The sequence below is a fragment of the Mangifera indica genome, chromosome 4 (assembly GCF_011075055.1).
Source record: "Mangifera indica cultivar Alphonso chromosome 4, CATAS_Mindica_2.1, whole genome shotgun sequence".
Lineage (NCBI taxonomy): Eukaryota > Viridiplantae > Streptophyta > Magnoliopsida > Sapindales > Anacardiaceae > Mangifera > Mangifera indica.
Window position 1 is genome coordinate 17,916,907 of NC_058140.1, and position 24,827 is coordinate 17,941,733.

The 24,827-nt window shown below is 32.2% G+C and overlaps 3 protein-coding genes and 1 long non-coding RNA gene across 4 annotated transcripts; 3 read left to right on the top strand and 1 right to left on the bottom strand.

Annotated features, from left to right (window-relative positions):
* Positions 1 to 1,957: 1,957 nt before the first annotated feature.
* LOC123214732 (GEM-like protein 4) lies at positions 1,958 to 3,174 on the bottom strand. The gene is made up of 4 exons (XM_044634695.1): positions 2,946 to 3,174; positions 2,756 to 2,836; positions 2,398 to 2,672; positions 1,958 to 2,285 (listed from the first exon to the last, which is right to left on the bottom strand). The coding sequence occupies exons 1-4, from the start codon at positions 3,085 to 3,087 to the stop codon at positions 2,088 to 2,090; spliced, it is 696 nt and encodes a 231-aa protein (XP_044490630.1). The 5' UTR covers positions 3,088 to 3,174; the 3' UTR covers positions 1,958 to 2,087.
* Positions 3,175 to 9,626: 6,452 nt separating this feature from the next.
* On the top strand, positions 9,627 to 10,718 carry LOC123214356 (putative F-box protein At1g47790). Its single transcript, XM_044634101.1, has one exon. The coding sequence runs from the start codon at positions 9,627 to 9,629 to the stop codon at positions 10,716 to 10,718; it is 1,092 nt and encodes a 363-aa protein (XP_044490036.1).
* Positions 10,719 to 17,285: 6,567 nt separating this feature from the next.
* Positions 17,286 to 19,696, top strand: LOC123215103. The gene is made up of 3 exons (XR_006501952.1): positions 17,286 to 17,419; positions 18,076 to 18,145; positions 18,272 to 19,696. It is a non-coding gene; the product is annotated as an uncharacterized LOC123215103 (long non-coding RNA).
* A 3,319-nt stretch (positions 19,697 to 23,015) lies between these two features.
* On the top strand, positions 23,016 to 24,429 carry LOC123215142 (F-box protein DOR-like). Its single transcript, XM_044635213.1, has one exon. The coding sequence runs from the start codon at positions 23,020 to 23,022 to the stop codon at positions 24,127 to 24,129; it is 1,110 nt and encodes a 369-aa protein (XP_044491148.1). The 5' UTR covers positions 23,016 to 23,019; the 3' UTR covers positions 24,130 to 24,429.
* The last annotated feature ends 398 nt before the right edge of the window (positions 24,430 to 24,827 follow it).

Genomic DNA, 24,827 nt, shown 5'->3' on the forward strand with positions numbered 1-24,827 from the left:
CGCATTTTCACTCAATTAAATTATCTCTCCTCCTTTTTTTTAAAATCATTAACCAAACCATTAGTGAGTAGAGATGCAGAAAAATTTTATAAATTTTTGGGACAAACTATTATTTAGATAGAAGATATTTTTTATTTTTTACTAAAATTTTAAAAAATTTAATAGATTTTATTAATTGGCAATTCATCACTTTATGGTATTTTTGCGGTAAAGAATAGTTTCCAACATTAAAGTCTATGAGCTAACAAATTCCACGACACTTTTGAATGTGGGGAAGAGAAGTTTGAAAACGTCCTTATAAACTAAGGAAGAATCATCTTTCGTGTTTAATAATTTTGTTGTTAGTTTGTGGAGCTGAAATCCTCAGGAATCAAAGCAGTTGGCAGGTGGGTCTAAGGATATATAAAGAAAAAGGTTATTAGTTGAGAGAACTTTTGAATCATACAATCCCAATAAGCTCCACGTAATTCAGCCATCCCCCAACCCAAATATGGCCTGCTGTGTTGATGTGTGATTGTAGCTTTTTGAGCTGGAAGTTTAACTTTCTGATGCAAGATTTTATACTATAAGAAAAAGGGAATAGAATCTTTGTCGTCTAGAGCAACCAATTAACAGTAATGCTTCACTTTTCAAATGGTAATGGTAGAATATGTTATCTCATAAAGAACGTCCTAACACAAGGATCGACTTCTAGATTGAGCCAAGCAAATCACAATACCAACTCAGAATAAAGTCATGAACAATGAAGCTTAATTTAAGAATATGAAATTGAAATATGTTATAGTTAGTGCCACCCCAATGCCCTACCACGTGCTCCTAACTCCTTTGAGACTCCACAAAAATTAAAGTATAAGATTTGGTGGCTTATGTAGAGAAAGCAGTTGAGAAATCCATTGTTCATACGTATTATTTTAGGAAAAAGAGTTAGCAGTTGATATATGATAATAATTAGAAACAAATCCTGCCAATCTAATCCCACTAAAGAATTAATGAGGAAAAAAAAAAGAAAAGACTGATCAATAAAAAAGGTGGTAGAAGATTCAAATTAATAGCATCTGTTATTTGAGGGCAAACTACGCTATATGATTCATAAAGAAGGAAAACATAAACACATTCATGCATCAATTAGTGCCTTAAAGATTTTAATTAATATTATAAGTGTACCCTATGGTGGATTGGTTTAAAAGAGGGTAATTAGTGTCAAATTAATAATTATTTCAATAAATAGTAAATGATGGTATTTTTTGCTTGTGTGGAGCCTAATGGGATACTTTAAAATGTGAATCACCATCCTTATTTTGTATGAACTTCGATATGTTTTGACTTTCAACTATTAAAACAATTTAACAAATCTAATTTGAACATATATTATATCTATCTTTATGTCATTTTTATTTGAGTAATATTATATGTCTTTATTTTGAATATCTTTGTATATTATGAGATGATTAAATATTGTTTTATCATTAATTTTAAATTACTAAATTATATGAAAATATACATAAATATATACATATTTATATATCCAAATTGGGCAGACATAGTTTTATTGTTTTTATTTTTTTTCCCAGCTTAATCTGTTTTTCATGGTTCTTGAGCAGTAGAAACACTAGCTATAATACTAACCTAAAATACTTTTTATTAATTAATTAGAGGTACACAATACACTTCTTTAATAAGTTGCGTTTTGACTGTTTTCACACCTCTTTAATCAGAGATTGACAGACTGCATGTGGGCATAACTGTTACTACAAGTTGAATCTAGTTTAATTTGTTCTGATTATTTTAATTCCTTGTATAATATATGACTGTAATAATCAAATTATGTAGCTTTTTTCTGCCCCAGCTTTATAGTTTGTGTGTGGAGAAAAAGCAGGATTCGTGCTTTTTAAGTTTCTGGCTTGTTCTGGTGTTTTTTCGCTCTTTTCCAATTTCAAAATATAGTCAGTATAAACAATGGTCGAATTGAAAAGCATATAATTATAATTAACAAAAAATGTACATTAATTTTAACCCTGGTAACTTTCCTCACTTCAAGGATTTATACATTCAGATGAAGCAGAGGGAAGAAAAATTTCTTAAGTCAACTAATAATTGACATGTAAATAATCTACTCTCTGGGAAATTGCCTGCTGAATGTACTTGAAAGCTTTCTCATAGTTTAAGAAACCCATAAACCAGAAGTCAAAATCGTCCACTGTGCATATCTCCATGAATTTCTGTGATGGGTTCTTCATATTTACACTTTGATTTACTCTCTTTATTTTCTCAAGTGGGATCAAGACCTATACACAGAAATCGCCGTAACGTAACTTATTAGAAAGCAAGCAAGCAAGAAAGAGAAGTGAAACAAAAATGTAATATTAAAATGACTGAGATGTGAGACTTAGTTATTACCTTGTAATGAATTCTGACAATTTTTCCATTCTTAGAGTAGAATTTCAGTGATCTCTCACTGCAAAACGCAGCCTTCTCTGTGGAGATAAATAGAAGGCCAGCTATGGGACCTGCTGTGGTTGACAAATAGCATTGACAAGCCGTCAATAATTTCTCTCCTTCCCCAACTTTAAATAGCTGCTTGAAGATTTTCTCTAGCCCACCTACTTGCAGAATTTTTGCTCCTAAACTTAACTTTCCCTTCACAGTTTCAGTTATCTTTGGCGCTAGCCTCACTACAGTTTCAAGCAATTAAAATACATTTAGTTTTTCTTCTCCAATACTATGTCAAAATTATCAATCTGCGTTGATCACTTACCATGTTCTCTGACTCCTCGTGCAAATTTGTCAGCTTTCTTCCCTAGCTTATTCATCGTTTTCAGGACCGAATCCACTTTTCCTGCAATATTATCAAAAGATATTCTGTCACTGAAACATCTTCATTAAATCACTTATAATGATGCATGCATATATAAATATTCCACAGAAGGACAAGAGAAATATATTACTTTGTGTTGGAGACCCATTAACCGAAGAATCATGAACATGGTATTGAGCAGCCGATTCAGGTAAATATTTGATAGATGATAATGAGGTCGTAATTGAGTAAGCAGCTGCAACTGAGTTAATAGGAATCCCCATAACTTTCATCTTCTCCAAATGAATATAGCTAGATTTTACGCACTTGAGTCTCGAACTTCTTTAATTTGTGTTAAGTCTGCAAGAAATGGTGTGGTGGTGCGATATTTAAAGGGCATTGAATGTTAAAGGTAGCAAGTAAATCTAGCTTTTGGTCCCATGAGTCATGTCTGCCTCATGAATACGAGTAAAGTCATCAGCAGATGCAAAGCAATGACCGTTCAAATATTTGGTATGCAGAAAAAGGGTGTATTTGTGATTGCTTTTAGGAAATTAACAGATATTGTATAAAAAGTCCAGTTCTCGGTTCGACATTTAAAAAAAGATTAAAAGCAGTTGGATTCAAATATATTAAAAGTGTATTCTTCCTCAGTAAGACATCGTCCTATGTAATCAAACATAGGTATCAGCACAAAAAATTGGCCTCCCAGATGAATTGGCCAATTGAATTATCTTAGACCGAGGAATTATATAAAAATTACATTAATTGTTCAAAGTTTGGTGGTTAGAGATCGGAGAGAACTTAATTTGTTGTTTTAATTATAATCCTAGATCGTCTATTAAAAATTAATGGTTAGCATTTTGCAAATGAAGTCGAGGAAATAAAGTGTATTTGATTATAATTTCTAGGTAAGCTTTAATTTATCCACCTTTCCAAGCAAGAAGGCCAAGCAACATGTATTGCATCATCTTTCTTATGCAAACTCCCTGATGATGGCTTGGCACTGCAACTTTCCGATCTGGCTTTTTAGCTTTGTGATGCAACTCCCCTTTTCATATTCTTAGACAAGAAAGAGAAAGAGAAACGACATTTGCATCACATATGAAGTCTTCCATCAGCCAGCTTACTGCTTATACACAAAATAAACAGTTATATATATGTGTTGTTTAGATAAAATAGGTATCATTGTTAATGATGTTGGATGAAACGTGTGTCATTTTTCCATGATTTAATCAGAAAACAATGTTATGTGTGCACAGATTTTTAAGTATTCAAATAAAAACACATAATGTATAATCATATGACTGAGTATTACTTTATCTTTAATTCAAAATCATTTAATCATATATTGTTTGTATACACATTTGTATATTTAAACTTGTGTACATATAATTTTAGAAGATAAAATCTTCAAACCTAAGGGCATTTTCTGGCATTCTCACTAATGGCACCATGAGCTACCATGTTGGTTCGCAGAGCAATTGAACTAATATTATTTTAGATTCTCCCCTCAATTTTGGTTGTGTAAATGATACAAATTGGTTATGTTTATAATTTGTGAGCACAATTACGTATGGACAGTTACATGTTCATGATCTCATAAAATAAGCTATAAAATGTTAAAGGGACAGTTCGATTTACATGGTTCGACCATAACCATTTTTTGATTAATTAATTTAGGATGCAAAAGTGCATCTAAGGAAGCATTTGTTTCTTCTTTTATTTTCTCCTGTGGAAAAACAGTCACCGAGGTGTTTTTTTTTTTTCTTCTTGGGGAGATATACATGTTAAGAATTTTATTTTGAGAAAGAGAAATCGCCTTCGAGAAAAGAGCAAGGAATTTTTAATTAACCGATTGGTTAGTTAGAAAGATGAGGATCCTCATAAGTCACAACTCTTGAGCCATGACCAATGTATATATTGCTTTCTTTTCTGAGGTGTAAGTGACTGGGCAGTAGGGCCAGCCATTAAAGCTCCCTCTATTTTCCAAATGCCCATCTCAGCATTAAACAATATTGGGTATCAAAGAAAGAGAAATCGCCTTCGAGAAAAGAGCAAGGAATTTTTAATTAACCGATTGGTTAGTTAGAAAGATGAGGATCCTCATAAGTCACAACTCTTGAGCCATGACCAATGTATATATTGCTTTCTTTTCTGAGGTGTAAGTGACTGGGCAGTAGGGCCAGCCATTAAAGCTCCCTCTATTTTCCAAATGCCCATCTCAGCATTAAACAATATTGGGTATCAAAGCAACTTCACTTAATTGAAAAGAGTGAAACAATACGGAAAGTGTAAGGCACCTTTTCCCATTGTTATTTGCAAGTTACAAAGGGTGTCTGACGCTTTAAGTTTTGTGGGAAAGAGCCTTTCCACAACATTGAAATCTATAAAAAGATTGGAGTAAAATTTTATGATATCTTAAATTTAATTATGTGTGAAGATTTTGTTGTTAAATATGTTGTGTAGGCTATTTTTCAAGCGTATTCTCTCTCATTAACACAACTCTATGGGAATTATATTTTGTATCTGTGTGGATATTTCTGAAGATAAATAAAGATTTTGAGGATTTTAGGATCTCGATTATAGGTGATGTAATAGTAGAGCCCGTATTTAAGTTTCTCACAGATTGAATTATGTTTTGACACTTTTTCTTTCACAAGGCAGATATTAGATACAAATTCAGTAGATATCAATTGACCATGTGACACCTTAGATACACTAATAAAATTCATAGCAATATGAGGAGCATGCAATATTTTTTTTGCAATGAGAGCATTTTATTGTTAAGACAGGAAATACAAATTTTTCCAGTATGCAAAATTTTTAGAAGCTGACCATTACCTATAATGAGTTGGTCTAGTTCTTTCCTTTGTATTCCTCGTGGATTGTCAAATTTACTAGATCAGATGTGATCTGGTCAGACGCTTCATTGGGAAAATGCCAAGCAATGTCAGTCACTCTAGCAGATCTAGCAAATTTGGTCTAGTAAATTTGACAACCCATATATACTTATCTTACACCTTATACCAAAGACTCTTAACTTGCAATGAGGGCACTTTGGTTGTGCACTGTTTCCTTATCTTAGAACTTATACCAAAGACTCTTAACTTAGAGTAATCTGGATTTTTATTGAACAATATGTGAAAAGGAGAGTCAAAATCAAGAACAGATGAAAGCAATTTGTTTATCGAAGTTTCGAAGGTATACTACCAAAGTTGAAGAGAAAATCCAACTTGTGTCAACTGAGCAAGTCCTATGTTTTATGTTTTCCTTCAAACGTACCATTTTGCTAATGTATGAGGGCACATGAATGTCAAAAAATAATGTCTAGATAATTTATCAAAGGAGTTAAACTTCTGAACTCTTCACCATAATCTTATTGTAAACACTTAATTCGTAAGCACCAATAGTGAATATGACCTAAGATTTCAAAAATCGAAAATTGCACCATGTCAACTTTGGTGAGATTACTTCCAAACTGAAAAAGAATAAATTGGATGTAAAAAATGTGATTTAAGTGTTAGGGTTTGTAGAAATTGTCAATAAATGGACAACTTATTGTAAAATAAAAAAGAGAAAAATGATTGTATTTTGATGATCCACCATCATTAATATTTCTCTGATGACTCTGATATCATGAAAGGAAAATAGTGGAACAATCAAGAAAAAAATAGGGAATACTTGTGAAAGATATTTCCTTTCATATTGAGAAATTAAATAAATACAATTACATGTTTGGCCTCTTTTTATACAAATGAAAAACCATTATATTTGACGGATTTTTTTACTTTCTGTTAACATCTATTACACTATTACACTAAGTACTCTTGACAATGCTTAAATAATGAAATCAAAGTAGAGTCGATATATACAAAGTTAAGATATTACTTTTATATTATAAGCTATAAATAATTATTGTGTATAGTCTAGTTTATGCATGTAATTAACTTTATTATAAGAATAATAAGTGATATAAATACAAGCAAATATTTTATACATATTTTTTACCTATAAATCAAAATAACATTATTATTTTATTAGACATACTATTCATTTTGAGTTTTTAACTGATTTTGTATAGAATTTCATTATCACAAGACCATCGCTCAATGTAAATTTCCCGCGCCCCATAATGGCACTAAGCGTCAAGAATTATTGATATTCATCTTGTTTGACACATTTACGTACAATATTAAATACTTCATAAATGATTTTTTTTATTAACTTTCAACATATTGTTTTTGTTTTGACTTTTTTATTTAACTATGAAATCATTTATTCATTTTATTTAATAATAATAATAATTTTTTGTGCACTTTAATAACTTAACGTACAAAAATTGTGCACAAGTGCATATTAGATATAATATCTGTCATGGCATATAGATATTAATATCACATTAATTTTTCAGAGCTTTTATGGAAATTTACATTGTGGTAAAATTTTCTTACCATACATGTTGCAAGAGGTGGATTCATTTTTCATTATGAATCAAGCTTGAAACTTAAAAAGGCTCGAGACAAGAACATGTTCTAAGAAAAGGATACATACGTTTGCAAAACTTAATTATGTTCCTATTTCTTTTCCTTCCAAAGGCCAAGAACCAAATAGTCTGACCCTCTTAACTGAAGTATCATTCTTGGAAAACATATTCAGTGTTGCTCGGCAGGTATATTTTCTTTAAATCGAACTCTTTTATATCATTGTTATTCTGTTCTATCAATTTTTCTGAATTAATTTCATTAGTACTATCAGATTGTTCTTCTGCACTTGTGCATTTATATTATAGAAGGATTGCCATTGCATGCTTTCCATATGTTGATAAAACAAAATACGAAACTGAAATCAATGAAAAAATAACTTCAAAATTAATGTACTGGTTGTGCAATATTATAGTAGCAGTTTAGTATGATTGATGAGAGAGAGTTAGCGAGTAGTTGAACTGATGATTGATTAATGGTTATGGCTGCAAGGTATACTAACGGTGGAATTATTATGATTACAGTTCAGGATCATTCTATGATTGATTGAATAATAATTATAGATATAATTACGGATAGATTTGATCCCAATTAGTTTGGGTAAAAATCTATGTTTGGTATGAGTACGAAACTCTAATTTGACAGTTTAACAATTTATCCGTGATTCTTCACTAGATTTTTTTTTAATTTGTGAATTATTTTTTAACTATTATTTTTCTTATTCGATTAATCCTTTTTTATTTGATAATTCTTTTTTATCTTTTTTCAATGATTTTTTTTCCTCTTTCAATAACTCTATTTCTTTTTTCTCGATGTAATCTACTTTTTAACATTAGAAATAGTTATAGATATAATGGTTTTAACGGTATAATATCATGATAGCATTTTCGTATCTCCTTAATACAGAAGAAAGAGTAAATGAAAGAGTGAAGTTAATTATTAATAGATAGTTAAAAGATACAATGATATTATAGTATAATATGATAATAAGAGTTTAATAATTAAAATTAATTATCTGTAAATAGTTATAGATGATATAACTATATCATCGGTAAATTATATTAAAAAAGCTTTTTTTTTTTTTTGGAAAGCTTTCTAACAAGTCCTTTCTTACACTGCACTTCATTCGATCTCATCTTCACGATATCTACATGTAACACCCCAGGGCCAATAACCCGATCCACTGTTAAGATATTGTCCACTTTGGACACACAGTCCATCATGGGTTTGCTTCTGGGCTTTGCAACCCAAAACGCGTCTTAACAGTTAAGGAGTTCACAGGCTATTTAACCAATTCAATTCTCCCACCACTTCAATTCTCCCACCACTAACCAATGTGGGATCTATAGACAGACCCAGCATCTCTCCCGTGCTTTGTCGATGTGGGATTAGCCTAAGGGTATCACATACACCCCCCCTTACGGGACTCAGCGTCCTCGCTGAGGTTTGCCCCACCATCGTTCAAGAGGACACGCGGAGTTGCTCTGATACCATTTGTAACACCCCAGATCCAATAACCCGACCCACTGTTAAGATATTGTCCACTTTGGACACACAGTCCATCATGGGTTTGCTTCTGGGCTTTGCAACCCAAAACGCGTCTTAACAATTAAGGAGCTCACAGGCTATTTAACTAATCCAATTCTCCCACCACTAACCAATGTGGGATTCATAGACAGACCCAACATCTCTCCCGTGCTTTGTCGATGTGGGATTCGCCTAAGGGTATCACACTACAATCAAGTTTAGTCCCATATAGTCCTCCTTCTAGGTTGTGCATATGGTTGCTTTTATTCTGTCTTCTTGATTATTAAACCGAAGTTAATCAGTTTATTTGAATAGGATTAGAATTAAAAATTAAAAATTAAAAATTGTTTAAACAAATTAAAATGAATAATGATAGACTTAGTTTATATATGAAATGCACCCATTATGTCTATGTTGTAAGTCATCATAATTATATACATTCACAAAGAATTTAGAGGTTATTGATTTCTTTTACTTAACTCTTTGACTTGATGGATAAAAAAAGGTTAAATTTTGTTATTGTAAGTTTTTATTGTTTTGTATTTTGTGATAGTGTAAAGGGTAGAGAGAAATTCAAACACTTTTTTTTATAGAGCTAATTGTCATTTTCCATCAAAAATTACACTTTTATAAAAGGTCACCTCTTTTCATTTTAAAAAATCACATATTTTCGGTAGTAGAAAGTCACATTTCTTCATCTTCAAAGTCATATTAATGTCACCCAAGTCATAAACATCTACTTTGTCTTCACACAGGAAAAAGGGCAGTTCTCTCAAATCCTAATATATGACCCAATGATGAGTAGATTGACAAACACAGAGATGGCGAACATCCCTCGTGAGATCAAGTTCAACATATTTTCAAGACTTCCTGTGAAGATTATCGGCATATGCAGGTGCGTATCCAAACAGTGGTTAGGCCTATTAACTGATCCCTATTTCTTACAGATTCACCTTGAGCGAGCTCAGAAATATCGTCAGTTGCTGTGTCTTGATCAATCCATTGAAAATGATGACGAGGAAGACAATCAAAAACAAGTTTTTTGCTTCTTCGCTAGAAACATGGAGGCTATAATTCAATACAGATTTAGTGGATTAATCGATGGCTACATTTACATGATACCATCCGGCCACGGCTTGGTATGTCTTGTTAATAGAGGGATTTTCTTTGCCTTCAATCCCAGCATGAAGAAGTTTGCAAGACTCCCCAAGGCGCAAGCTTCAACTTGCGGTGGAGTCGAAGCAGGATTTGGCTATATTAAATCAACAAATGAATACAAGCTGGTTCATTTGTACAACATTCAAGATGAAGAAGAGTTGGATTACACCATCAAGTGTGAGATTATGACTTTATCAGAGGGTAGCGCAGTCAGTTCAAACTCATGGAAACAACTCGAGATTGAGTGCCCTGTGATGGTTTCTGGTTGGGGGGTTTTGGTCGACATGAAGTTTTACTGGATGGTGTGGGAAGGATGCTACCCTACAGTGGATCAATTAATCCTCTCACTGGATTTGGAAACGGAAACGTTCGATTTCATTCCTCATCCGCATGTAACTTCATATATTGAAGGAAACGACACGTTTTTGGTGGAACTACAAGGGCAACTGTGTTTGGTGGACACTTTTGCGTATCCTCCGATCACCGATGTGTGGATTCTGAAAGACCCCGTGAAGAAAATATGGGTGAAAGAGTACACCATTGATTTGACTAAGTTGGAAGGATTTGATGATGAGCTGACACAGATATATATTCTTGGCTATTTGAATGAAGAGCTCATTATCAATTCTCAGAAAGAAAGACTGGATTTCTACAATGTTGGAAATGGAATGTTTAGGAGAGGTCGAAATCTGCATTTGTTAAGGGATACTGGGATCTGTCTTTACACAGAGACATTCTTCTTACTGAACGATTAGTGTTTGCCGCTGGTGTTGGGGTGATGAAGACAAATGGAATTGGCATTTATCAATCAATAATATATGGTTAATTAGAGCTGTGATTTAAATATGGGAGTTAAAAACATTAAACTATATGTATTAATAATAAATATTAATTTGTGTATTGAAATGAAAAATCAGTAAAAAGGGAGTGCAAGAACCAACACCAGAGACTTTCTAAATATACCTCAAACTTTTTATGAAAATACTGCATCAAACAACAACTTCAACATTGTTGATAAACTGAACTCCAGAAATCAAAAAACTCAGAAGCAGTGAAAACCAAAGAAAGCAACCACCACTGTTTTATTGAAAGTGCTGGAGAAATGTAAAGAGGAAAACATGAAGCAGTCGGTTACTCTATCTCTATGTATACTATCATACTTGAATACGTACATGCATCAAGACAGTGTAATTTCCATTAAGATTCCCTGTCTTTTTCTATTAATTTCACAAGTCCTTCATTTCGTTGTGGACTTCATTTTAAAAAATTGGATTTAATTACATCTTAACCCTAAAAAAATTGAACCACTTAGCCATCCATATGCCTCACGTCTTCCTTGGAGTTACTAAAGCTCTCATCACTGTTCCTGTATTTTGCTTTATTCTATTACTGGAAATTGAGTTTCAGTTCTAGATCAAGATTCAGTTTTGCTTGAAAGGTATATTTTCTTTAAATCGAACTCCTTCGTATTGTCATTATTCTGTTCTATCATGTTGATAAAAGGATCTACGAAAATAAAATTAATGAAAAATAACTTTAAAATAAAGGTACTGATGGTTGAATCTTATACTAGCAATTTAGTATGAGTCCGAGAAGAATAGTTACAAACATTTTGAATATTTAATGAGTAGTTTTTTTTTTTTAATCAATATTTAAAGAGAAGTTCAAACCAATGATTGATAAATAATAATTATAGATATATCTATTGGTGGATTCAATTTTAACTGATTGTAATTCAGATCTATGATTAGTTTGTATAAGTCGAACTTAAGTTAAAATTTTAATTTGACAATTTAGTTTGACTAAAAGAATCCAGCAACGATTCTTTATTAGAATTTTCTTTCTTGTCAATTTTTGTTTTATGATTTTTTAATTTAATGATTTTATTTTATTTTTCTTTTTTAATTTTTTTTCAACGGTTTAATATATTTCTTACTTTCGACAACATTATTCATTATCAGAAATAGTTATTGATCTTAACATTCAGCTACACACACACACACACACACATATATATATATAACAATTTGTAAATCATTAATTTCAATTTCAACAGACACTATAATCTTTACATCTAAGAGTAGATTCGAGTTAAATTAAGTTTGATTAATAGTTATTTAAGCTCGATTTGATTTGAATATAAAATATCGAGTTTGAATTACTTCAAATGTTGAACAAAGATTGTGAGAAAAAAAATGTTGTCCAAGAAGGAAAAGAAAAGAAATAACTGGAGAAGGAGAAGAGAAATAATCAAGGGAGGAAAATAAGAATCATCAAATAAGAAAAAAGATCGTCGGAAAATATGAATAATTGACAGAAAAGAAAAGTTTTAGTAAAGAATCGCAAGTGAGTTTTCCTGTTAGAGCTTCATATCAAGTTCAACTCACACATGCTGAACATAGATTCGAATCCAAGTCATTTGGGATCAACTACTCATTGAATATTCAAAATGTTTGTAACTGTATCTACTACTCTCTTATACAAACCATAAACATGCATAGATAAATGCAAGAAGAAAAATAAATATAATAAGGGAATACCTTAATGCTCATGCAATGCCAAACCTTTCATAATTTAAACGCAGAAGAGTAGAAAAATAATCTGATAGTACTGATGAGATTAATTCAGAAAAAATGATAGAACAGAATAACATTAATATGAAAGGGTTTGCTTTAAAAGAAAATATACCTGTTGAGCAAAACTGAATCTTGATCTAGAACCGAAACTCAATTTCCAGTGATGAAAAAGAGCGAACTTAAGATCTAGAGATAAGAGTTTTAGTAACCCTAAAGAAGATGTGAGGCACCTTGTTGGCTAGTCGGTCTCAATTTTTTTTTTTTAGGGTTAAGACGTAATTAAATCCAATTTTTTAAAATGAAATCCACAACGAAAGGAAAAGAGTTATGAAATAGAAAAAGACAGGGAATCTAAATGGAATTACACTGTCTTAATGCTTCTTTCCCAAGTATGATACTATAGTGAAGAGGGTCAGTTTATTTGGTTCTTAGCCTAAAAAAAAACATAATTGAGTGAATCCACCTCAAGCGATTTGTATGGTAAGAAAATTTTACAACACTGTAAATTTCCATAAAAGCTCTGAAAATTAATGTGATATTAATATCTCATATGCCATGCCAGATATTATTCTTAATATGCACTTGGATGCAATTTTTGTATGGTGAAGTTATTGATTTGCACGAAAAAAAATTATAATTAGCATAAAATCAATAAATAAAAACATAGTTAAATTAAAAAATAAAACCCAAAAATCCGTTGAAAGTTGATAAAATTATCATTTATGAAGTTTTAATATTGTAGGTACATGTGTTGAATAAAATGGGTGTCTATACAAAGTTAATTAATAACTCAAAATGAATAATATGTCCAATAACATGATAACGCTGGAATTGTTCTGAAGTCTGCTCCCCTGCTGTGGTCTGGTTTGGACACAATGTTGTTGGATTCTGATTGCTTGTGTACACTTTGCATGTTTCTGAATTTGCTCTGAAATCATGATGGCAGCAGAATTTGCATTAAAGAAGACTCCTGGATTTCCTTGTATTGTTACTGCCCCTCGCCTCTGAAAGCAAACCTATTGTGGACCTGCCTTGCTCATGCTGTTTTGCTTCAGGAAATTGGCTTAGTTTTGCTGTGTTTGGTTGCTGCGTTTTTCACCTTGATAGGACTTCCCTTTCTTTCTAGCTGGTGTCGAATGCTTCATTAAGTTTACGTGGATGCCGAGGAAATCTGATTGATGGGCTTGTTTTGTTTAATGTTAATTTCTTTCAAGTGTATAACAAGCGCATAGTTAATAGTAACACTTGTTTGTTTGTGTGTGTCTTAGTTCTCGCTCTTATAATATATCCTGATTTTGCTTAATAGATATAAAGAGAGGGTTACTTTGGTTTGGTGGGTTTTTTCTTGTTTGTTTTGGCCTCTCCTTGTTTTGGTTGGCTTGGCTTGTGGTCTTCTTTGATCATTTAGCTTGGTCTGTTTTTGTCCTCCGGGGCCTTTTTGCTATACACATATTTATTCAGCCAAAAAAATAAATAAATAACAAAGCTATATCAATTTATATTAAAGAATTTGTATAAAAAAATTTGCATTATTATATAACTTATTATTCTTATAATAAAATTTATTACATGCATATATAAATTAGGCTTTGCACAATAATAATTTATAAACTAACATGTAAATGTAATATCTCAACTTGATATATGTAGGCTCTACTTTGATTTCATTATTTAGATATTCTTAAGAGTATTTTATAAAGGATAGTCCCAGATGACAAGAAACTTGAAGGCTAGTTGCTAGTTGCTAGTCTAGGTTGAAGGAAAGAAATAACATTGTTAGGGTGACAAAAGTGATGCTGATGAGAATGAACAGGCTAGAGCAGCAGTGAAAAGATAATCGAGAGAGAAGCTGGAACCCTTTGGAAATCTCTTGATTGCTTTGCAATAAAGGGAAAATCACTAAGCCAGAATGCATCGCTTTAGGAAAAGCTAACTAACGTTTTCTTTAAACTCTGTTATCTCTCCATTAAAGCTTACATTTTAACATCTTCCCTCGAACTATAATATGTTATGTTTTAGTTTGCCTTGAGAATTTAAGCTTAATTGCAACACACGTCTCTTATTCCTCCCTACAAAATCAGTTGTTATTAAACTTTCTCCTTTACATGAGTTTACATAACACCATTTCACAATAATCTCACTATCACCAATTTTCTTGCATCAACACAAAAGGAAATCAATGCTTCAACCCAGAAAGTTGTTCTATACAAAACACAACCACATTTAATTTTGCTTAAGCTGCACATAATAATATTGGATGCATCAAACACTACATAGCTCACTTGTTCTGCAATGTTATCTTCTTCTTTGTTCTCAACAAACAAAACAAAACATTTAGACAAATCTACAGCACTTAAATTTTTTTTGAACAAATTAAATCTCACTACTAACAGAGACTTACTTAGAATATATGTTGTTTGATACTCAATGGATATATACTAAACTAATAGCAACTCAGCCGCAATTTGTTGTCTTACAAAGTGTACATTCAATTCAATATGGTTTATTCTCTTATGAAAAGCAAGATTACAGACAAGATCATTTTGCACTTTGATTATCACACCATATCATTATCTTCTAAAAAATTATCATTTTCATTTTAGAAAACAGGCTTCTAAATTATACTTATTTTTTTGACAGCTGACTTAAAACTCTATATTTTGATTTAATTGAGGACAAGACTACAACTCTTTATTTCTTGGAATTCCATTGCACCAGGTTACCCCCTAAATAGACACAATAGCCAGTGGTTGACTTTCTATATTCAACATTTCATACCCAATCAACATGTTTATATGCTCATAAGGTTAGGAGCTTTGTAGGTCTAAACCACAAGGCATATTGAACTATTCCCTATATATACCGCAGAAGTCTTTTGCATGATTGTCATTGCAGTATAGTAGGTGCTCTTAGAAACTGACTTAGCCTATTTTATGTAAAGTTTATGTCAGGTCTGATGAGGGTTAAATAGAGGAGTGATTCAGTTACACTCCTAAATAAAGGTAAGGTCTTAAAAAGGTTCACTATCCCTAGCAAAAAAATTTGCCCTAACAACAATAGAAGTTGGACAATGATTAGCATATATCTTATTATTTTTAATCAACAAATTTGTAGCATATTTCTTCTGAGGTAGATGCAAACCCCTTGTAGTTCTATGAACTTCAAGACCTAAGAAATAGGTCAATTCCCCTATATCTTTTAGTGAGAATTCATGATTCAAGTTACTAATCAACTCTTGAATATACTTCAATTTCGTACCAATGATTAGGATATCATCTACATAAGTAAGAAGGTAGACTATCCCATCCTCATTTTGCAAAACAAAGACACTTGTTTCATATACTGAATTATCTAAACCTCTAGCTAACAAGGTTGTTATAAGTTTGTTAAATCAGGCTCTAGGAGCATGTTCCAAGCCGTATAATGCCTTGGTCAGTTTACATACATGTGATAATTTTCCTGGACGCTCAAACCCTTCAGGTTGGGTTATGTACACCTCCTTTTGCAAACCACCATTTAGGAATGCATTATTTATATCAACTTGATGATTTTTTCACCCAAAAGAGACGACCAAAGTGATAACTATCCTAACTATTGTTGTTTTTACCACAAAACTAAAGGTATTAGAGTAATCTATTCCAGAATTTGTTTGAATACCCTTTGCTGCCAACCTGGAATTTAGCTTCTAAACAGTCCCATCTACATTGTGCTTAAATCTAAAAACTCATTTGTGGCCTATAACATTCACATTAGGGGTTTCTGGTATTACTGTCCAGGTCTGATTTTTTAATGAATGCATTGTATTCTTCCTCCATAGATTTATATCAAAGAGGATTACCAACAGCTTCTTCAATAGATTTTGGTTCAGTCACTGCTAACAGTTCAGTTTGAGTAAGAAAGGTTAGACTTCTACAATGTTGGAAATCGAATGTTTAAGAGAGGTTGGAATTTGAATTTGTTAATGGGATATCCCTTTACACAAAGACATTCTTCTTACTGAACGACTAGTAGTTTCATATTTCAAGTTGGGTGCATGTCTCATTCCTTCCCTGCCGTTGGAGTTGAGGTGTTGAAGACATAATAGAATTGGTATTTATCAATTAATAATATAAGGTTAATTAAAGCTGTAATTTAAATATGGGTGTTAAAAACATTAAAACTATACATATTAATAATAAATATTAATTTGTGTACTGAAATAAAAATTTATAAAAACTATATGTATTAAGAGCAATGTTATAAACATATTTTTTAATTTACATTTGGATATGTTATTAAAAATTTATTTTTAATTCAAAATCATCAAATAAAATAATAATATACTAAATATATATTCAATTATACCCTCAAAATTACATAGTTTTAATAATTAATTAATAATCAACATTAATTGTGCACAAGTACATATTAAAAATAATATCTGGCATTACATATGAGATATTAATACCAAAATAAATTTTCAGAACTTGTAGTTAATTTTTTTTGTTATTTTCCTGTTTAAGGTCAGAAGAAGAACCAGATGAACTGAATGCTTAGTTGCCAAATAAACTGACTCTTTGTACTGTAGTATCATACTTGGCAAACATGCATTAAGACAGTGCAATTTCCATCTGGATTCCCTGTCTTTTTCATAACTCATTATTTCATTTGGTTGTGGACTTCATTTTCAAAAATTGGATTTAATTACATGTTAACCCTATATAATCTCAACCATCAGCATTCTATTGTTAAAAGAAAAAATATGAGACTAGATAGGAAGCCAGGTGCCTCACATCTTCTTTTGAGTTACTAAAGCTCTTATCAATATCTCTGAATTCGCTCTTCTTAATCTCTTGAAATTGAGTTTCAGTTCTAGATCAAAATTTAGTTTTGATCCACAGGTATGTTTTCTTTAAATCATAATTTTTATTATTATTTTGTTCTATCTTTTTTTCAATTAATTTCATCTATACTATCATATTGTAAGTGGTCGGCATTATAAGTTTTAGATTAAGATTTGTTTTTTTTAATTACAACTAAATTAAATATTCTCTTATTTTATGCATTTTTCTTCTTGTATTATATATACATTTTTTATCATTATTTTTATAATACTTATAAGCAAATCACATATCAGTAAAAGAGAGATGTTGGATTTGTATAAGATTTTATATTATTTGAAGATGTTAAAAGATTAAATAGTTTGTAAGTTTCTAAACTATCAATACAAGGTTTGGATTGCAAAGTTCAAAGAATTGTTTCTTCAAAACGGATAATAATTTAAAGGTGAGTTGAAGAAATTGATTAGAATGTTACAAATAATATTATAATTATCTTGCATGTTCTCTTGAGTGATAATAAGGATGAGAATGCTTACTCCTAGTAGGGGTGAATGTAATACTATACTAAATATGTAAAAATATCCCACTTGTTAAAACAAATTCAAATGTATAATGATTGATTTATCTTGTACGCTAACATTATTTAGGTTTTATTTATCTATTATGCTTATGAACTGCTCATTCCATGTTCATCTATTTGCTTTCTTATCATACAGAAAAAACAAGGAAGGATAGTCCTCTCTCATCCCATTATTTGTCCCAAATCCGAATGATAAGTTGAGAAAGGTAAAGATGGCAAGCATCCCGCGTGAGCACAAGTTTAACATATTTTCAAGACGTCTTGTGACGATTAACGACAAATGTAGGCAGGGTTTGGACATATTAACTAATCCCTCTTTCTTACAAATACAGGTTGAGCGAGCTCATTTATACGGTCAATTGCTATTTCTTGATCAATTCGTTGATCATGATGACGAGGAAGACAATCAGAGACATGTTGCTCGCCTCTTCACCATAAACATAGAGGGTGTAATGCAATTCAGCGCTCGTGGACTTATCGGGGGCTACATTTACATGTCTCGTTAATAGAGGGATTTTCTATGCTTTCAATTCCAGCATGAAGAAGGTTGCAAGACTCCCCAAGGCGCAACCTCCACTTGCGGTGGACTCGATGTAGGATTTGGCTACATTCAATCAGCAAATGAATACAAGGTGGTTTATATGTATAACATTCAAAATGAAGATGTGAGATCATGACTTTATCAGATGGCGGCGCAGTAAGTTCTAACTCATGGAAACAACTCGAGAATGATTGCCCCGCCATGGTTTCTAGTTGGGGCGTTTTTGGGACAAGAAGTTTTACTGGATGGTGTGGGAAGGATACAACCAAACAGTGGATCAATTTTTCATCTCACAGGATATTTCATATGTGGAAGGAAACGACATGTTTTTAGTGGAAATTCAAGGGCAGCTGTGTTTGGTGGACACTTTTGGGTTTCCCCCAATCACAAATGTGTGGAATCTGAAAGATTCGGTGAAGAAGAAATGGGTGAATGAGTAAACCATTGATTTAAATAAGTTGGAAGGATTTGATGATGAGAGGATACTCTTCAACTAAGTTAAATCAATGGTATACTCTTTCACCCATATCTTCTTCACCGGATCTTTCAGATTCCACACATTTGTGATTGGAGGATACCCAAAAGTCGCCACCAAACACAGCTGCCCTTGAAGTTCCACTAAAAACATGTTGTTTCCTTCCACATATGAAGTCACATGTGGATGAGGAATGAAATTGAATGCTTCTGTCCCCGAATCCTATGAGATGAATAATTGATCCACCGTTGGGTTGCATCCTTCCCACACCATCCAGTAAAACTTCTTGTCCACCAAAACACCCCAACTTAAGACCATGGCGGTGCACTCATTCTCCAGTTGTTTCCATGAGTTGGAACTTATACTGCGCCGCCATCTGATAAAGTCATGATCTCACATTTGATGGTGTACTCCAGTTCTTCTTCATTTTGTATGTTATACACAGAAACCAGCTTGTATTCATTTGTTGATTGAATGTAACTAAATCCTGCATCGACTCCACTGCAAGTGGAAGGTTGCGCCTTGGGGAGTCTTTCATAGTACTTATACCCCTCACTAGTTAGACAGTCCCCCAAACATTAGGGTACATTAATTCCGAAGGAGTTGTGTATTGTGCTTCAGATTTTGAGAAAGAAAGCTAATGGTGCTTTCCTTTTTAACATAAAGATAATTTTTCACTAGAATATCAATCTTTGTTTTTAAATCTTTGAAAACAAGATTCAATATAGAAAGTTGTGGGTGGCCCAACCTTCAATGTCATACATCTATTGACTTATTTGCGTTTAGAATGAACACATTAGCCATCATTGTAGGTTGTCTATCATGAAAGTGATTTTTATTTATAATATTATCGTTAACATAGGATGAAACTCGAACATCATATATTATCAGTTAATGTCTTCTAACATGAAACAAAATTAGTTGAAGCTTGTAAAGTACATGGATATACTAGATGAATGGAGGGAGTTCTTGGAGATAGTGTAGTAGATAAGTTTTTCGCTAAATAGTAGAGCACATCTTTAAGTTTTCCTTGAAGTATTAATTCAATAGATGTCAACTGATCATGTAACAACTTCAATGTAATAATAATATCTGAGGAACATGCAGCAATTTTTGCAACTAGAGCACTTTATTGTTAAGACATGAAACATAATCAAGTTGTTCTAGTATGCAAAATTTTTAGAAGCTGACCATTACCTACAATAATGAGTTGGTCTAGTCCTTTGTATTCCTCATGGATTGCCAAATTTGCTAGATCAGATGTGATGTGGTCAGATGCTCCATTGTCAAAACCAAGCATTATCAGTCATTCCCGCAAAAGTTGCGACACACAGGCCTGATTTGTTGAATTTTTCTTCTAATAAGATCGTGGTGAGTTGGACTAGCAGCATATTGAGAGTTTTGAAAATAAGTGATTCCCTTGAGTTACAGCATTGTATCTGTTTGTGTTAGCATAGATATCACATTCCTCACAAATTAATTATAAGTTTGTTAACACATTCCTAACATGGTTTCAAGTTGGGGTGTTTTGGGGGACAAGAAGTTTTACTGGATGGTGTGGGAAGGATGCCACTATCATATAATTGATTAGCTTTCCTATGAATAACGACTATCCTTGGTGAAGTACTCTGAACAATACCCAAATAATATAATCAAAGAAGAGTGGATATATATCAAAGTTTAGAAATTACTTTTATATTATAATCTATGGCTAATTTATGTATGTAATTAACTTTATTATAAGAATAATAAGTGATATAATATATGAAAACTTTTTATAAAAATTATTTTCTATAAATCGATATAACATTATCATTTTATTGGCCGTATTATTCATTTTGAATTATTAAATAACTTCGTTTAAGCACCCATTTTGTTCGACAAGTACACATACAATATTAAAACTTTACAAATGATATTCTTATCAACTTTCAACGAATTAAAATAATATTTGGCTTGGTATACGAGATAATATCACATTAATTTTTCAGAGCTTTTATGGAAATTTATATTGTGGTAAAATTTTCTTACCATAAATATCATATGACATGGATTCTGTTTTATTTATAAATTAAGCTCGAAACTTAAAAATGCTCAAGACAAGAACATGTTTTAAGAAAATGATACATATATTTGCAAAACTTAATTATGTTCTTTTTTCTTTTCCTTCTTAAGTCCAAGAACCAAATAAACTGACCCTCTTTACTATAGTATCACTTGGACTCTTATCTCTAGCTCTCAGTTTCGCTCTTTTTCATCACTGGAAATTGAGTTTCAGTTCTAGATCAAGATTCAGTCTTGCATGGCAGGTATATTTTCTTTAAATCAAACACTTTGTTCTATCATTTTATTAAATGAATCTCATCAATACTATCAGATTGTTTTTCTGCACTTCTGCGTTTAAATTATGAAGCGGTGACAAATATATTGAATATCTAATGACTAGTTGAAATCAATGATTAATAAATAATAATAATAGATATAATTAGGCTAGATTAGAACTTGATTAGTTTAGATTTGAATTTATATTTGACTTGTATGAGCCCAACTTGAGATAAAAATCTAATTTGGCAACTTAACTCGAATAGAAGAACTCACTCATAATTTTTCACTAATTATTTTTTATCGGTTATTCTTTTTTTTCAATAATTTCTTCTCTTATTTAATTATTTTTTGTTTTTTTTTTTTCTCCTCCTTTAAGTTTGTTTCTCTCCAATATTTTCTCCTTAACCATATGACTCATCTTAATGTATAAAAGTTTTTGTGACAATTTTAGTTTGTCGTCCTGCTTAACTTTATGGGACAAATTTTTAATCTTTGCGATCGTCATATGTAACTCATCTCAACATATAAAAACCTTACTTTGAATGATTTAATTCGAATGTAACTGCTGTAACCTAAATATGGAAGGTAGAAAGGCATTTTCTGTTCATGCTTTTATTGCAACAAGTAATACTCATTGTCCAGACTAAAAATGGTTTTCTTTTTCTGTTCTTACCTAATGTAAGCCAAAACTGATTCAATTCCGAATCTGATTCACCTCCCCGACAAGAGTGACAGTACATTGCATCTGCTGTATTTTCATGACATTATTTAACTTTAAAATGTTTATATTATTTTGTCTTACTATCTATAATTCACATTCATATCGAAAAAACTAACTCTTTGTACTGTAGTAGATTACTTGGCAGACATGCGATAAGACAGTGAAATTTTAGCTAGATTCCCTGTCTTTTTCCATTATATAACACTCACACTGCATTTCAGTTCTGGTTCCATTTTACTTTTCATACCCCTCTGTCCTCCAGGCACTTACTGTAACTCTAATTATATCTCTCTAAGAGCTCTCCATTTCTATATTTCCTCTCTGGAAATTCAGTATTCAAAGATAAGGTGCGTGCAATTTCCAGTTCTAGTTTAATATTTAAATATTGCTAGGCAGGTGTATAATCTTAAACAAGTTGATCTTCTTCTTCTTCTCCTTCTTCTTGTTTTTTTTTGTATATTTCTCTGAATTAAATTAGGGTTAGATTGTTTTTCTACTGTGATGCATTTAAATTGTATAGTGTTGGTTGGCATCATGTATTGTATCATTTACATGTTGCATTAATGCATAACAAATTTGTGTGAATCAGTTTTTTCACTCCGATTTTTTTTCTTAATAGATGTATTCTTATTTTTTTATTATTCGAAGCAATATAAAAAAAATTTACGTTGTGTTCAAACGAAGAAGAGTCTTATATATTTCTTTATACAAAAGTGGGATTTAGAAACCTCACGAAAACCTAAAGATAAATAGATACATTAATCTAAAACCAAAGCTTCAATGCCCTCAACCAATTAAAAATACATAATTAAAATACTGTTATATAATATTGTTTCTTTTTATTTTCTTTATAATATCAACTTATACTTACCAATTATACTATGATTGTAATTATTTGATTATTTATTATTTCTGTTTCACTTTTTTGTCTTTATTTCAAATATATCTATTCAGTTAAAATTTGCTTCATATGCGTATACATTTATTTCTTGCTTGTAAATTTGCAGATTGTTATACGATGAGTAAGTTGAGAACCAAGATAGAGATGTCTAACCTTCATCATGAACTCAAGCTCAACATATTTTCTAGACTCCCTGTGAGAGTTTTATGCATCTGCAAGTGTGTATGCAAAGAGTGGTTGAACACTATCTCTAATCCTCATTTCTTAAGGTTACACCTGGAGAGATCAATGAGCAATCGTCAGTTGCTCTTACTTAATCAAACTTCACATGATGATGATGACGACAGGCCTAGGCAGCAAATCGTTAGCTTCTTCTCAGCAAGCTTGGAGGGAGACCTCCAATTTCGAACTATGGGCTTTGTTGGTGGTTATATTCACCTGATACCCTCCGGCCATGGCCTGATATGTCTTGTCAATAAAGGGAATTTCTACATTTTCAATCCCGCCATGAAAAAGGCTATAAAACTTCCCAAGCCAAAGCGTTCAACCTGCAAGGGAATCGATGGAGGATTTGGCTATATACCATCCACAAATGAATACAAGCTTGTTCATTTGTATGATGAAAATGAAAATGAATTTGCATACTCAATCAAATGTGAGATTTTCACTGTGTCAGACGGCAACAGAAGCTCTTCATGGAAACAAATCGAGGCACAATGCCCTTTCATCGTTCGCGGTTGGGGAGTAATGGCAAACAACAAGTTCTACTGGATGGTATGGGAGGGATGTCACCCTGAACTGAAAGAACTAATCGTCTCACTCGATTTGAAAACAGAAACATTTGCCTTTGTTCCTCATCCCCATGTGAATTCACATGTTGAAGGCAATGACATGTTTTTGGCTGAAGTGCAAGGGCGGTTGTGTTTGATGGACACTTTTGCACATCCTCCAGTCACTCATATATGGATTTTGAAGGATCCAATGAAGAAGATATGGGAGAAACATTGCACTATTGATTTAACAAAACTGGAAGGATTTTACAATGAGCCGATACAAATCTTTGTGCTGGGGCAGCAAAATGATGAAATTGTGATTAGAATTCAGCAAGAGTTGAATTTCTTCAACATCCGAAGTAAAGTGCTTAGAAGAAGTACTGCAAATCTGAGTTTGCAAAGGGAAACTGGGCTATGTCTATACACAGATACCTTTTTCTCATTGGGGAGGTAGTTCAAGATGGGGATACTTTTGCAGCTATTGTGTCCGAAAAATGTAGTGTGTCCTATTTAATGTGTCCAAGTTGGGTTATGTTCGTGTCTATGTCTGTGTTTGTGGTTGGTGACCTGGCAAAAATAACAATGTCGTCTTTGTATATTGTCAAGTGCTATTGGGCCTCCACAAATGTTGTATTTAAGTTTAAAATCTCCTTTTTTTAATTTCATATTGTCATGTTTACAATTCAACCCATTAACTTTGGACAACTTTTAAAAATCTTTCTCTTTAGACAAATAAATGTTTCTTCAATATTATTCCATCAACACTAGTACTCTACCCTGAAACCAGACTACAGAATCTAATTCTTCAAGTCAACAATATTCCATCAACAACACTACTCTGCCTTGATCGAGACTATGGAATCCAACTCTTTATGTCTCTTCAGATGAATATTCTCTTCAGAGAGTATTCATCTGCAGAGGGGTGTTACAACATCAAATAGTAGTCTGAATTATATCCAGCTCATGTTTGCCACCTCATGCATCTTTGTGGTCATCCTCCGCCACACTTTAATGTCTCCCTTGACGAAGTAACTGACATACTTGACTTTCTCAATATTTGTTATAGTAAATGGGATATAGCACTCCTTACAGTTTCGAGCCACTCAAAATTTCGCACTTACTACATTCAAAGGCAAGCTAACCCGAACCAAG